This window comes from Lissotriton vulgaris, unplaced genomic scaffold (genome assembly GCF_964263255.1).
Source record: "Lissotriton vulgaris unplaced genomic scaffold, aLisVul1.2 SCAFFOLD_2003, whole genome shotgun sequence".
Classification (NCBI taxonomy): Eukaryota; Metazoa; Chordata; class Amphibia; order Caudata; family Salamandridae; genus Lissotriton; species Lissotriton vulgaris.
Genome location: NW_028242383.1, coordinates 42743 through 59027, shown reverse-complemented (window position 1 = coordinate 59027; position 16285 = coordinate 42743). Strand labels below are relative to the sequence as shown.

At 43.0% G+C, this 16285-nt stretch overlaps 1 protein-coding gene across 4 annotated transcripts in view; it reads right to left on the bottom strand.

The window, feature by feature from the left end:
- The window catches only part of A1CF (APOBEC1 complementation factor), a 193529-nt gene that overhangs the window by 158869 nt on the left and 18375 nt on the right, over positions 1 to 16285 (bottom strand). For all 4 annotated transcript variants that reach the window (XM_086948309.1, XM_086948307.1, XM_086948308.1 and 1 more), the window contains exon 2: positions 12440 to 12574. In XM_086948309.1, coding sequence (XP_086804435.1) covers positions 12440 to 12574 — 135 coding nt within the window. The remainder of the gene's footprint in view (positions 1 to 12439; positions 12575 to 16285) is intronic.

Genomic DNA, 16285 nt, shown 5'->3' with positions numbered 1-16285 from the left:
ATACAAATAGATACATTACAGGGAGTAAGTCTTTTAAAAATTATCATTGATGAAATATTATTTATACATGAAATGTATGTATTTGAATGTATTAATTATTTAATACACATTTCACGTAATGAATTAATTTGATATACTATTTTATTTTATTAATAATTATTTTAAATGATGTTACACTTATATTTTATTTTGAGATATTTGAAATCATTTAATTAAAGAATAATAATTTACATTTTCACTATAGTTCCCATTTTTCAAATTCTTTTTATTAGCAGAGTAGATGTGGATGTTACATCGTGTTGTGGCATAATCATATTTCAAGCATCCTTGTACGTACACATATCCATGTTAAGTATCCCAGCATCATTTAAAATTTTCGTTTTGATTTTGTCATATAGCCCAACCATATATAAACTAAACTCCTCCCCCTCACCCTCCCTCTCCCAGCACTCGATTAGTTATATTGAAAATACATGTTACATGGCTACAACTAGCACAACGGCATCACATGTTTTAATGCACCACGTATCACTTGGGGACGATATATCTCATGATAAGTCTGTTAGGTTCTATCTGTGCACCTAGACCTGCTGGGTCTGCCGAGGTACGTATCGGCATTGGCCGTCTAGGGGGTCAAGTCAACTCTCCTCTTGTCTCCCAGCCTCTACGCAAGTGATAGCTCAGAGTCCGACTCAGGGGACCCATCAGCCTCGAACGCCTCAAGTGTAGTATTCCATTCTAGGGAGGATAAGTTCTTCCTGAGGCCCCTACGCTCCTCACGTTGTAGTGCCTCGCCCTCTGCTCTTCCCCAGCTTATCACCTCTGCCCTCCGTACTTCCGGGTTTGGCGGTCTAGCTGACTTCCATCGCATGGTTATTGTGCGTTTTGCTAGTAGTAAGGCCAGGTCTGTGAATCGGGTGGTGACACTTTTTTTACGCTCTGTAGGCCCAAGCCCTAGTACAGAGTAAGCTAGAGTGGCATATGGCTTGGAAGCTGCCAGTTTAATTAGGGTAAACAGAACAGGTTGGCTGGACAGGATAATTAACAAAAAATTCTGAAATCACGCAGTCAATATGTACTACGTGACCACTGGATTTGTATTCCAAGCAAATTTATTTTCTTTTTAACTTGGATTCCCAAAGTTTCAAAAAACAACAGGCACAAACAAGAAACTGTCAGTACAGTAGGTTCATGTGTACAGTATCTACAAATATACAAATTTACAAATATACAACACTTATAACAACGAACCAAACGAAGCAAATATTGACACACCAAAAAACAATAAAACACATAGTGATCCAAATAAATTGCAATTATATACAGTGCATCATTAGTGCATGAAAGAAGAGAAATCCAGTCCTTAGAACTAAAAACCAGGAGACAGGCGGGATTGAGATGGAAAGGTGTGCCTGCCTGTCAACCAAGACCTGTGGTCGAGTGTTTTTATAGGGTTACACTGCTAGGGTCCAAAATAGTGATATAATTTACGCCCTAGCGGCGCCCTTTGATCTTGTCACAGGGTGGAAGTGTCGACGCGTTTCGAACCTAGATGTTGTAGGTTCTCTTCAGGACAGGGACTGGGGATGGTAAGTCTGCAAAGGAATACGGAATTGGTGTCAGAATTGTACATCATAGTACTGCAAGAGCCTCCTCTGACAACGAAAGAAAGGGAATTGATTACCTGCACAGGGGCACAGAAGTTGCCGTAGTGTAGGTATATCGCAGTTCGCAGTTAGGTCTGAAAAAACATATAAAGAGGTGCTCAGAACGATCACAAACCATAATGTCAAAGATAGGGGAGCAACGTGGAGTGGCGCAAGGCCTGTGTGAATGTGAATCATACCTGTAATTCACGCAGTGGTAGACTGAAGACGTGATGCCCGCCGCGCGGTGCACACTCGGGGTGGAGAAAAGCTCACATTTTGTAGAGCAGGTGTTGTTGGCTGGGTGAGTAACAACAAGAGAAGGATTCCCATGGTCAGCATAAGTGTAAAGTTTAAAGAAACCCAGTTTGAAACAAGCAGCTAGCCCTAGGCACGGAGCAAAGGAAAAGGTTCCTACCTGAGTTCAAAAGCGGTAATTAGGGCGCCTGGTCACTGAACCAAATTCAAGTCAGTAGCGGTAACGATTTCACCGCGGCCCGCTACAAAGAAAATTGAAACGGGTGTATATTAATTGCATTGTCTGATTGCAATTTGGTACTAACAGGAAGGCAGTTCACATTCGAATGGCACGGGGCACTTACTCGTGTGGAAGGAGTCGCTCAGTTGCTCCAAGAGAAGTTCAGTCTGTGGGTCAGGCGCGGCGCCTGCACGGTGTATTTAAAACAACCGGGTCGGAGTGCCGGGGGGCATGGCAAGTGAGGTAGAACTACACGAGCGTCTATGGAATGCTGGTAGATGTAGTTTTAGGTATGACACGCTAGCGTCAGTGAAGGAGCGCAGATGTAACAGTCTGAAAGCTAACATATATATACATATTCTAGTAGTCTAGCATATCTCATTGGTATCAATTTTCTTGTCAGTGACATAGTGATCAATACGACGATCCAAAAATAGGAAATTCGACTTCATTGTACAATCTTACCACCCAGGAGTTATTCTGCGGCACACATAAATGGATCATCACAAAAGTGACACTTCATAGGCATATTCACAGCACAAGTCTGTTATAGTCACTAGCATAGATATGACAAATTTTCACTGCCTCTTAAACACATAGATGTGTGAACACAACTCCATAATCTCGTGGCCGGTATTGTAATCGTGTATGAAACTGGATATATAGAACCCAACAGCAATTAGAAATAGTGAACAAGGATAAGGCAAAGAAAGGGTGCAGCTCAGCCAAACTCAACAGCATAGATCGAAAGAAGTTCATAGACTCGCAGTTTCGGACATTTCATTCAGACCAGAATTGGATGTATCGAATTTCAGTATGAGGTACGCCTCATTTTGGGAAAGGCGAAGGTCAGGGTCACCACTGCTCCCCCTGATAACAGCCAGGACAGTCCATCTTATGTCATGACAGGAGTGTTTTTGCTGCAGGAAATGAGAAACCAAAGGTGCAGTCAAGTTTTTATTATTTATTCTCGAGCGATGTTGGATGATTCTTTGGCGGACCTCCTGCGTGGTTTTGCCGATATACAGCTTCTTGCACGGGCATTGAATAGCATACACAGTGTATTTGGTCTTACAGTTCGTGTGTTCATTGTGACGCCAAAACTTGTTACCATCCGTAAAGAGCGAACATTCTATTGTGAGGTCGCAGACGGAACATGTCCCACATTTGCGATGCCCCTTGAGCGGATTGGCTCCGAAAATCGTGCTTTGTGAGTCCCTTTTTGGAGGTGGTCGGGTAGATGTAATCATCTGGCCAATACTCCTGTTCTTTTTTAGGGCAAAGAGAGGTGCACCTATGTCTGGAAGGATTTCCTGGACCAAATGCCAACTTTTTTTGATGATTTTTTGAAGTTGGTTGGTGTGGGGGCCAAAGGTTGATACACATACCATTCTCTCAGTCGCTGGTCTTGGTCTCTTCTCAAGAAGATGTTCCCTGGGTGTCCATCTCGCTCTCTTCATGGAGTGCTTTAATAGCTTATGAGGATATCCTCTCTCTTGTAACTTTGAGGTCAATCCCTGTCCGTGCAATTCAAACTGCTGGATAGTGGAACAATTCCGTCTCACCCGGAGATATTGTCCATAAGGGAGATTATCCCTTAAACTCCGCGGGTGATAGCTCTTATAATGGAGTGCATTATTCTTATCTTTTTTCTTCTGGTATAGTGAACATGAAAGCACATCATCCCTGACTGATCTCTCTACATCCAAGAATGGTAAGGATCTGTCATGGTAGCACAGGCTGAATTTTATGTCCGGGCTCCTATCGTTCAACCACACATGGAATTCTTCAAGTTGTGTCGACGTTCCGTTCCACACTCACCACACGTCGTCTATATATCGGAGCCATTGTCCAATATGGTCTCTGTAGGGGTTGTTGTTCAAAACATACTTCTCCTCAAATTGGCCCATATACAAAATGGCCATTTCGGGGGCAAATGGACAGCCCATTGCAGAACCTTTGATTTGTAAGAACATCTCGTCCTCGAAGGTGAAAAAATTCTTCTTTAAAGCCAAGGTTGCAAAGGAGATTATAAGTTCAGTGGGAACCCTATGTGGACGTGGTCGGCTTTCCAAGTATAGTTCCATGACGTCAAGACCATCTTGCTGGGGAATCTGTGTATATAAAGATGACACATCCATAGTGGCTAACAGCTGACAAGTGGGATCAAACGCCAGGCCTTCGACTTTGTTTATAAAATCCATGGTATCCCTCAGGTAGGATGGCACCCGAACCACAAGGGGTTTCAAGAATATGTCCACGAATTTGGAAATGGGTTCAAAAACAGAGTCACAACCGGACACTATCGGACGTCCTGGGGGTGTTTGGGGGTCTTTATGTACTTTAGGGAGAAAGTACAGATGCGGGGTCCGAAGATATTGCTTGACGAGATATTCCGATTCTTTGGGTCCAAGTATCCCTGCTTCTTTGGCAGCATTGCCAAGTCTTCTGACTTCACCTTGAATCTGAGCAGTTGGATCATGGGTGATCCGGCGGTAGCACTCCTGATTGTACACATGATTCCGCCCTTCAGTTCTATGCAACTCTTTAGACCACAGGACCACCGCGCCCCCTATGTCTGCTTGCCTGATGATAGCTTCTTGTTGGGTCTTCAGTTCTTGAATAGCTTCTCTATGTTTTTTGGTGATGTTTCAGGGTACAAAAGGACGTTTCTTCTCCAACATATTCAAAGATGACATGACTAAGCGTTCAAAGGCTATGATGTTTTTAGAGACGTTGTGGTTGGGGGGACAGAAGGAAGATTTATTCCTCAAGCCTGAGCCTTAAAAACTCATCTCAGACGGACCTTGCGAAAGAATTCCATGAACTCCAATTTGATTTTAGTGAAATCCATGGCGACCCCAGGTACAAAAGAAAGGCCCATTTCCAGAACTTCTTGTTCAGCTCTTGACAAGATTTTTTCAGAGATGTTAATAATGGCAGATGATTTCACGAGTTGTAATGTTTTTTGCGTGTGGTCATCTCCCATTGGGGTTTGAATCTCGTTCGTTTCTGCTGTTGGCCCTGGCTTAAAAAAGGCCTCTTGGGAGTATTTCTGTTCTGTTGGTTCCTGTTCGAGGGGCCTTCTCCTGCATCGGAGTCCTCCATTGATTCAGAAGAGGATGTCTCAGAGAATGTAGTAAATCTTCTCTTGGATCTCCCTTGATTGGTATTCAGATATCTGATGGAATCAGATCTACTGTAAAATTCATCTTTCAAGTAGGGATACACGGTCTCGATCTTAAAGTTTTTTTGATCTTTCTCGAACTTTGAGGTCTTGAAATTGATGGTGTTGTCTCTAAATGTAACCAGTTCTTTTTCAATCTTTTCTAAGAGAGCTTTTGCCTCAGTTTCGGTGTGGTTATCTCTAATAGCTTGGAGTTGTTCTTCGATTTCCTCCTCCTCTTTTTTGAGAATTCGCTGGGCAGTTTCCACCGTGTGTACCATCAAATCCCTACTGCATTTGGTACTGATGAAGCTGAACCCTTTACGGTAGACTGGGTCATCAGTAAAGATGACCGGGACATTCTTGATTTGGAGACCCCATGGAATAGTTCCCGCTCTGAGATTAGCAAGTAAGAAATGACCATGGAGCTCCGTTCGAACATGTTTTTTTCGAAGTCTGGTCAGTTTTTCTGCATAGTTGAGCTGTTTGGCTGTGCTGAAACTGAGGCAAAAGCTCTCTTAGAAAAGATTGAAAAAGAACTGGTTACATTTAGAGACAACACCATCAATTTCAAGACCTCAAAGTTCGAGAAAGATCAAAAAAACTTTAACATCGAGACCGTGTATCCCTACTTGAAAGATGAATTTTACAGTAGATCTGATTCCATCAGATATCTGAATACCAATCAAGGGAGATCCAAGAGAAGATTTACTACATTCTCTGAGACATCCTCTTCTGAATCAATGCAGGACTCCGATGCAGGAGAAGGCCCCTCGAACAGGAACCAACAGAACAGAAATACTCCCAAGAGGCCTTTTTTAGGCCAGGGCCAACAGCAGAAGCGGACGAGATTCAAACCCCAATGGGAGATGACCACACGCAAAAAACATTACAACTCGTGAAATCATCTGCCATTATTAACATCTCTGAAAAAATCTTGTCAAGAGCTGAACAAGAAGTTCTGGAAATGGGCCTTTCTTTTGTACCTGGGGTCGCCATGGATTTCACTAAAATCAAATTGGAGGTCATGGAATTCTTTCGCAAGGTCCGTCTGAGATGGTTTTTTAAGGACTCGACTGATCAAGTCTCCACCGAAGCCTCAGGCTTGAGGAATAAATCTTCCTTCTGTACCCCCAACCACAACGTCTCTAAAAACATCATAGTCTTTGAACGCTCAGTCATGTCATCTTTGAATATGTTGGAGAAGAAACGTCCTTTTGTACCCAGAAACATCACCAAAAAACATAGAGAAGTTATTCAAGAACTGAAGACCCAACAAGAAGCTATCATCAGGCAAGCAGACAAAGGGGGCGCCGTGGTCCTGTGGTCTAAAGAGTTGTATAGAACTGAAGGGCGGAATCATGTGTACAATCAGGAGTGGTACCGCGGAATCACCCATGATCCAACTGCTCAGATTCAAGATGAAGTCAGAAGACTTGTCAATGCTGCCAAAGAAGCAGGGATACTTGGACCCAAAGAATCGGAATATCTCGGCAAGCAATATCCTCGGACCCCGCATCTGTACTTTCTCCCTAAAGTACATAAAGACCCCCAAACACCCCCAAGACGTCCGATAGTGTCCGTTTGTGACTCTGTTTTTGAACCCATTTCCAAATTCGTGGACATATTCTTGAAACCCTTTGTGGTTCAGGTGCCATCCTACCTGAGGGATACCATGGATTTTATAAACAAAGTCGAAGGCCTGGCGTTTGATCCCACTTGTCAGCTGTTAGCCACTATGGATGTGTCATCTTTATATACACAGATTCCCCAGCAAGATGGTCTTGACGTCATGGAACTATACTTGGAAAGCCGACCACGTCCACATAGGGTTCCCACTGAACTTATAATCTCCTTTGCAACCTTGGCTTTAAAGAAGAATTTTTTCACCTTCGAGGACGAGATGTTCTTACAAATCAAAGGTTCTGCAATGGGCTGTCCATTTGCCCCCGAAACGGCCATTTTGTATATGGGCCAATTTGAGGAGAAGTATGTTTTGAACAACAACCCCTACAGAGGCCATATTGGACAATGGCTCCGATATATAGACGACGTGTGGTGTTTGTGGAACGGAACGTCGACACAACTTGAAGAATTCCATGTGTGGTTGAACGATAGGAGCCCGGACATAAAATTCAGCCTGAGCTACCATGACAGATCCTTACCATTCTTGGATGTAGAGATATCAGTCAGGGATGATGTGCTTTCATGTTCACTATACCAGAAGAAAACAGATAAGAATAATGCACTCCATTATAAGAGCTATCACCCGCGGAGTTTAAGGGATCATCTCCCTTATGGACAATATCTCTGGGTGAGACGGGATTGTTCCACTATCCAGCAGTTTGAATTGCACGGACAGGGATTGACCTCAAAGTTACAAGAGAGAGGATATCCTCATAAGCTATTAACACCTTGGCTGCTAAGGGGTTTTCCCGCTGGGTGCTGCATTACCAGATTTTCCATTGTTCATGACAAGGTCAACTCGTCATAAGCACAGGGCAGGTAAAACCCATGACGAGTTGACCTTGTCATTAGCATGGAAGGGGTTAAAGCACTCCATGAAGAGAGCGAGATGGACACCCAGGGAACATCTTCTTGAGAAGAGACCAAGACCTGCGACTGAGAGAATGGTATGTGTATCAACCTTTGGCCCCCACACCAAGCAACTTCAAAAAATCATCAAAAAAAGTTGGCATTTGGTCCAGGAAATCCTTCCAGACATAGGTGCACCTCTCTTTGCCCTCAAAAAGAACAGGAGTATTGGCCAGATGATTACATCTACCCGACCACCTCCAAAAAGGGACTCACAAAGCACGGTTTCGGAGCCAATCCGGTCAAGGGGCATCGCAAATGTGGAACATGTTCTGTCTGCGACCTCACAATAGAAGGTTCGCTCTTTACGGATGGTAACAAGTTTTGGCGTCACAATGAACACACGAACTGTAAGACCAAATACACTGTGTATGCTAATCAATGCCCGTGCAAGAAGCTGTATATCGGCAAAACCACGCAGGAGGTCCGCCAAAGAATCATCCAACATCGCTCGAGAATAAATAATAAAAACTTGACTGCACCTCTGGTTTCTCATTTCCTGCAGCAAAAACACTCCTGTCATGACATAAGATGGACTGTCCTGGCTGTTATCAGGGGGGGCAGTGGTGACCCTGACCTTCGCCTTTCCCAAAATGAGGCGTACCTCATACTGAAATTCGATACATCCAATTCTGGTCTGAATGAAATGTCCGAAACTGCGAGTCTATTAACTTCTTTCGATCTATGCTGTTGAGTTTGGCTGAGCTGCACCCTTTCTTTGCCTTATCCTTGTTCACTATTTCTAATTGCTGTTGGGTTCTATATATCCAGTTTCATACACGATTACAATACCGGCCACGAGATTATGGAGTTGTGTTCACACATCTATGTGTTTAAGAGGCAGTGAACATTTGTCATATCTATGCTAGTGACTATAACAGACTTGTGCTGTGAATATGCCTATGAAGTGTCACTTTTGTGATGATCCATTTATGTGTGCCGCAGAATAACTCCTGGGTGGTAAGATTGTACAATGAAGTCGAATTTCCTATTTTTGGATCGTCGTATTGATCACTATGTCACTGACAAGAAAATTGATACTAATGAGATATGCTAGACTACTAGAATATGTATATATATGTTAGCTTTCAGACTGTTACATCTGCACTCCTTCACTGACGCTAGCGTGTCATACCTAAAACTACATCTACCAGCATTCCATAGACGCCCGTGTAGTCCTACCTCACTTGCCATGCCCCCCGGCACTCCGACCCGGTTGTTTTAAATACACCGTGCAGGCGCCGCGCCTGACCCACAGACTGAACTTCTCTTGGAGCAACTCAGCGACTCCTTCCACACGAGTAAGTGCCCCGTGCCATTCGAATGTGAACTGCCTTCCTGTTAGTACCAAATTGCAATCAGACAATGCAATTAATATACACCCGTTTCAATTTTCTCTGTAGCGGGCCGCGGTGAAATCGTTACCGCTACTGGCTTGAATTTGGTTCAGTGACCAGGCGCCCTAATTACCGCTTTTGAACTCAGGTAGGAACCTTTTCCTTTGCTCCGTGCCTAGGGCTAGCTGTTTGTTTCAAACTGGGTTTCTTTAAACTTTACGCTTATGCTGACCATGGGAATCCTACTCTTGTTGTTACTCACCCAGCCAACAACACTTGCGCTACAAAATGTGAGCTTTTCTCCACCCCGAGTGTGCACAGCGCGGCGGGCATCACGTCTTCAGTCTACCACTGCGTGAATTACAGGTATGATTCACATTCACACAGGCCTTGCGCCACTCCACGTTGCTCCCCTATCTTTGACATTACGGTTTGTGATCGTGCTGAGCACCTCTTTATATGTTTTTTCAGACCTAACTGCGAACTGCGATATACCTACACTACGGCAACTTCTGTGCCCCTGTGCAGGTAATCATTTCCCTTTCTTTCGTTGTCAGAGGAGGCTCTTGCAGTACTATGATGTACAATTCTGACACCAATTCCGTATTCCTTTGCAGACTTACCGTCCCCAGTCCCTGTCCTGAAGAGAACCTACAACATCTAGGTTCGAAACGCGTCGACACTTCCACCCTGTGGCAAGATCAAAGGGCGCCGCTAGGACGTAAATTATATCACTATTTTGGACCCTAGCAGTGTAATCCTATAAAAACACTCGACCACAGGTCTTGGTTGACAGGCAGGCACCCCATTCCATCTCAATCCCGCCTGTCTCCTGGTTTTTAGTTCTAAGGACTGGATTTCTCTTCTTTCATGCACTAATGATGCACTGTATATAATTGCAATTTATTTGGATCACTATGTGTTTTATTGTTTTTTGGTGTGTCAATATTTGCTTCGTTTGATTTGTTGTTGTAAGTGTTGTATATTTGTAAATTAGTATATTTGTAGATACTGTACACATGAACCTACTGTACTGACAGTTTCTTGTTTGTGCCTGTTGTTTTTTGAAACATTGGGAATCCAAGTGAAAAAGAAAATAAATTTGCTTGGAATACAAATCCAGTGGTCACATAGTACATATTGACTGCGTGATTTCAGATTTTTTTGTCAATTATCCTGTCCAGCCAACCTGTTCTGTTTTCCCTATTGTTGAGATCCGGGCTGGCCAGATGTAGGATCCAATACCTTCACTGTTCCACAGTTTAATTAGGGTGTCATGCACCGTGGTCCAGTAATACCCCAGTTTCGGGCAACCCCATAACATGTGTATCAGGCGCACGTTCGCCATACTGCAACGGGGGAAACTATCAGGTGTGTCAGGGAACCTTACGTGTAAACGGTGTGGTGATAGGTATGCCCTGTGTAAAATCATGAGTTGTATGAATTTAAATTTAGGGTTCCTTGAAACTTTTTTGGGGAATTTGAGGATACATTCCCATTCTTTATCTCTGAACGGCCTACCCACATCCTCCTCCCATTTAGCTCTTAGGGGTTGTAATGAGACCGCCCTCCCGGTTCTTATGCCGTTTGTGATCCATTTCGTCAAATGACTGCCCGTCCCCATGAGGTATTGCATTGTAAATAGTGGGTTCGTGGGGGGTTCCTCACCTGTGGGCGCCCACGTCCTGGCTATGTACCCGCGCACCCGGGCATGTAAGAGGAATGTGCCCCCCGGCGTATGATGAGTCTCCCGAAAGTCCTCAAAACGACATGACCTGGCCATCTGCAAACAGGTCTCCTATATGCGTAACCCCCGCTTCCTGCCACGTATTAAGTGTTTGGTTCGAGAGCAATTCTGTGCCTAGTGGGACTCCCAGAAGTGGTATCAAGGGGGCATACGAGGACGTAGGGGATGTGTATATCACCGCCCTCCTCCAATATGTGAGCGCTAGTCGTAGTAGGGGAGGGGTTTGCCTGGGGATCTCTGACCCCGGTAGCAACAGGGTGTGGATGGATCCTTTTGACCAGTCCGATTCTGACATACTAATTTCATGTAGGTTGCGGCCTGCCAGCCAGTAGGCCAGCCACTGCAACTTGCAGGCATAGTTATATGCTCGAAAATCCGGTACCCCAATTCCGCCTGTCGCAGTGGTAAGTTGCAGTTTGGTCAGACTAATGCGCCTTCGTCCCGACCCCCATACCAGTTCCGTTAGTATTGTGTTCAATTTCTGGAATACAACGGCTGGGATCCCAAACGGTAGTCCCATGAATTCACTATAGTTCCCATAAGGAGATTTACAACACAGGTGTAATAATATTAAATCACCTACATGTGATAAAATACTAGTAGTGATCTCATACTTATAAATGTAGTCTTAGACGTCTTCACCCCCTAGTCTTAGAGGAGGCTGGAAAGTCTACACTGAGGGTTAAATCTACACTGAGAAAAGTGAATAGCACAGAAGTGTAGACTTACACCCAGTGGATGAGTAAATATATACATGAGTAAATCTACAGGTGTAAATCTACCTTTGTAAATAGGACCTATTATGTCTATTTCAAGAACCCTTAAAAATCCCAGTTTACAAAAAAGAATATATGGAATTGACTTACATTGCAAAATTTTCTTTTTCTGACTTCAGTTTCATAAATGTGCTTTAGTTGTGCTTTTTTCTAAAGTCAATCCCATCTGGATCTTTGCTCTTCACTTGTGTATGTTGTTTTCATTTTCAGATTCACTTTATCAGTGATCGTTATTCTTTTTGTGTCATATTTTTCTGTGTAAGCACTCTTTCACCATTACAAAAATCAGTTTATCAGTTTTCAACAGGTTCACTATTTCAGATAAGTTTAATTTCTTTTCTATTTTCCCAATCATTTCACCCTAGAAACCCATGATATTATTTCTAGTGTTGTCGTTTTTACTAATTGTTTCTTTAATATGTCTCATTGCATAGTTGGAGGCAGGGACACTGTGATATTCATTTCAGTGTTGTTAAATACATTGATTTGGGGTAACATCAAATTCATGGAAATGTATGTATTTGTACATTCATTCAGTCACATTTACAGCACATACAGAAAACCTTAAGTTATGGAACAATGGTATTATGCAAGTTAAATTTGGATAGGATAGCTCAGTAGAAAAAGTGGCACGTGCTAAAACCGTTTTCTGATCACAGTTTTTAAAAACCAATTTAGAAAGAAGGTGCATTACTTTTTCACATAATGGTATGAGTTCGTCTTCAAAAAGGTCGCGGGGTAATTTGCCAATGAAAATCTCACATCCCCTCTCTGGCATCGGGCCATCCCATCCTGGTGGAGGTCCACCATACCTTCTCTGCCCATTTTCCTAGTGTAAAAAGAAATGGTAAATATCAGTAAAATCAGTGTAGATATCAGCAAAATGACTTGTTGACTGTTTAAATATTCAGCTCTTCAACATCTGGGAAGATGCAAATACTGAATGTATTAATGAAAACATTTTGCTTACAGTCAGTATCACTTTTGTTTGTATTATAAATGCAAAAGCCACAGAAGATCAGAAATATTTTAATGACATGATCTAAACAGTAACTTGTTTTAATGCTTTTGTTTCCTGTTAATCATTTGTAGCATTTGTTACTTCAATACATTTTTCCAACAGCTTTTTATGCCTATGAATATATATTAAATTATATTTGTTGCTCTTGGAATATAAAATGCAAAATGATTCAATAAACATTTAAGACATGAGTTTCTAGTAGATCCTGACATAGGTCTTGTAAATATCAACACTGACACCTATCTGCAGAGACTTGTGGCTAATGGACAAAAAATAGTAGATGGTGCAGGCAGAGCCTCAGCCCTGTTCTCCCACCTCTCTCACATTTATGGAGAACTGAGAGATGCAGGAGAAAGTGGGGAGACGGAAAAGTGACAGTCACTACTCCCGTCACTGGAAATATGGGTGAGGTGGGGAACACATGAAAGATGTGAGAGTTCTCTAGGCAATATGAGAGTTGTGCAAAATAACCACTTTATTTACTGTTCTGATGTAGAAACAATGAATAACATGATTTCAAATAAGCTATTCATATTATTAGCTCTCAATCAGTGCCATGCATACCAAAACTGTGCTTTATGATTTGGAAACAAACCCTTCTCTAAAGTGGATATTACATTCAATGCTCCAAAAATATAATATTTCAGGAAGTAGCCCATTTCAATGATAAATCTAATAAGTGAATCATCTTCATCATCATTCAGAAGGTATACATTTACTAGCATATTCACTTATTCAGTGGTTTTCCTGTAGGTTTTCTTTGGAGAGTTAAGTGAAATACCAAAATATCCGATCAGTAAAAGAAGGTCCTATATTATTCAGTCACTGCCCCCAAAGGTGAGGAGATTGTTCAAATGCCCATGGGAATATTTCAGTTTTCAGGCTTTTCCAGAAATGATTGTAGTTTGGTTGCAGCCTGGACTATGTTTCAGTGAATACCACAGTGTGGGTGCCTGACGTTGAAGGATCTGGTTCAGTGTTTATTCCATCTAAAGACTGGAGTTCTGGACTTTTTGGTTCCGTCCAGAGGTGTCAGGGTACAACACCCAAAGACCCCGGAGTCCCACCTGCCTTGGTGCACAAATGAACAGAAACACGGGCTTCTCGATGGTGGCGTCAAAGACCAAAGGTTTATTACTGCAGGGACACAGAAGTCATAGATACTACACACGGTCAGTACCCAGGAGCCTGTTCGATTTGTACATTGAGGGTTGCTCCTTATATACCAAAAATTGTGCTCTAGGCAAATATTTCACATGTCGGTACATTCCCAAACCTTTTGTGTCTCTAAACAATAAATATTTGGCGTTACACAGGAACTGTCGATAATATCTGATACCAAACATCGCGAAGAGGGGTTCCCACCAGTCCATCACAATCCCTTGTCAATATTGCATTCAAGAGCCGGACCGCCTCATCATAAAGTTCGTTACCTCCCCCTAATAAAGGCCCAGAAGGAAAGGAGCAGAGCCAGGTGCAGAAGATAGAAAAGCGGGATAAGAGATGTTTGTAGGTTGTAAATGGGCAAGGCTACCGGCTTCGGCCGCCTAATCATGATCAGGTATAATGGACAGGAAAACCAGTTCAGGTAGGCTGGCCTCGGGCAGAGGAGGCAGCCTTTGTCAAGTCATGCAGCTTCAGCGTGATCTGGTTTAAGATGCACGTGTCATGTAAGAGGTGAATCTCCGGCTAAGGCTACGTGTCCTTAATCAAAGTGAATGAAATGATCAGAGGCTATTGCATATGTGAGGGCAAGGAACCACAAAATGGCGGCCATAATCTAAGATGGATGCCGTGTGTATATCAGAAATGTGTCAGTGGGAGGAGTGCTCTTGCTCGTAGCGTAGCGAAAACACTGGGATATACTAGATGGATCATTTGCGGTTCGCTGATACTAATTTTATGTATTTCCGACAAACTTGAAAACACGGGTTCAAGTCGTCACGGAACCGTCACGGAACCTCAGACCCTCCTTTTGCCCTTACATAGGCAATTACTCAATCTATGTCTGAATCTAGTTCTATGTTCATCAGGTCAGTGACATGTTGTTGTATCATCATCCTTTCTCGTGTCTTTTCTCCAAACGCAGGTGGTTTTCTGAGACAAGTTGCAGCACAAAGACTACACAGAGCAGGACCACACTGGATAATCAGACAACATGAGAATAGGAATACTAAGATGACACCAATGACCATTAGAACCTTCCATCCCCACGCTGAGATCAGAGTCCAAACCCACTCCATGAAGGACCAGTTTCCCTTGTCTACATGTATGGAGTCTGAAATCTTGTGCAACTTAGAGATCGCCTCGTAAACTGTTGGAGCATTATTAGGAATAAAGACACAGCAGCTCGATTGGATCATTCTGCATACCCCACCTCGATCTGCAAGTATAACATCTAGAACCATACGGTTCTGCAATGTCATGAGTCTATCCGCCTGAAGCTCAGCTGTCAGATTGCTAAGGGCACCAGCAGTTTCGGTAATAGTAGATTCAACTACCCGTGTTAGCTGGCGTATGTTTCTACTATTGGCCATTGGCCCCCAGAACGGAAGGAAGCCTTTGAAGAAGTCTCCAGCTTCCTGACCAGCGGTATCTTCCCTGCTGAAAACACCTCTAGCTACTCTTGTTCTGTGGTAATCCGTTGAAGCAGTGTATGTCGGAGGCAACAATCGAGCAATATAACATGAACCTGAAAAGTCAGCAGGCAACCATGTATAAGCTCTGTCTCGACAGATGAAGTAGGTACCCCTAGCAGTAAGGAAGGCAGGGGAAGAGTTAGCCGGAAACACATAAGTCTCTACGCACTCACTCCTCCCTAGCTGAGCTGTCGGATTTCTCCCATTACCTTGCAAACAGACCTGACCTCGGTGAGGTACGACCCAGATTGGAGTTGAGCTTTTACGCTTGCTTTCTCCTAAACCAAGGCGATACTCTGAAGTATTCCAACTTAAATATACTCGCAATTCGTCTCTAGGGTAAGATGGAGTATTATTGACGTCCTTGATCATGTCAATAATTCCCTGGACTAAAGCTTTGTTGGCAGAGTTATATTTAGTGGAACGTGGTGGACGTGGAGGATAGGTTTCAAGGGCATAAGCAAAGATGGTTTGGAAGGCCTGAAATGATCCATTATAGCTGTAAGGTAAAACCAAATAGGGAATACCTTTATCCATAGTGTGAGGTATCAAGCCACACACCCAGCAGTCTGTAGTGTTAACTACCAGTTGGTGTTGGTGCAAGAGCTGTACAAAAGTATTATTAATGAATTCTGAGCGTCGAGCTTGCTCATGTTCAGGAAACGAGTGAAAAGAATGTATAGAAGAAACAGTAGAAATAGCTGGATCAAGGGGAGGCACTGTAGAAACTGGCACAAAAATCAAATTTATGCTAAAGACAATTCCACCCACCAATGTTGCTAAAACAATCAAAAATGTAATGGCACATTGCATCAAGAAACATTTGCTGTGAAGAATTCTATTTAGTCTGTTTCTGCGAACATAAATCACATTTTCTCGT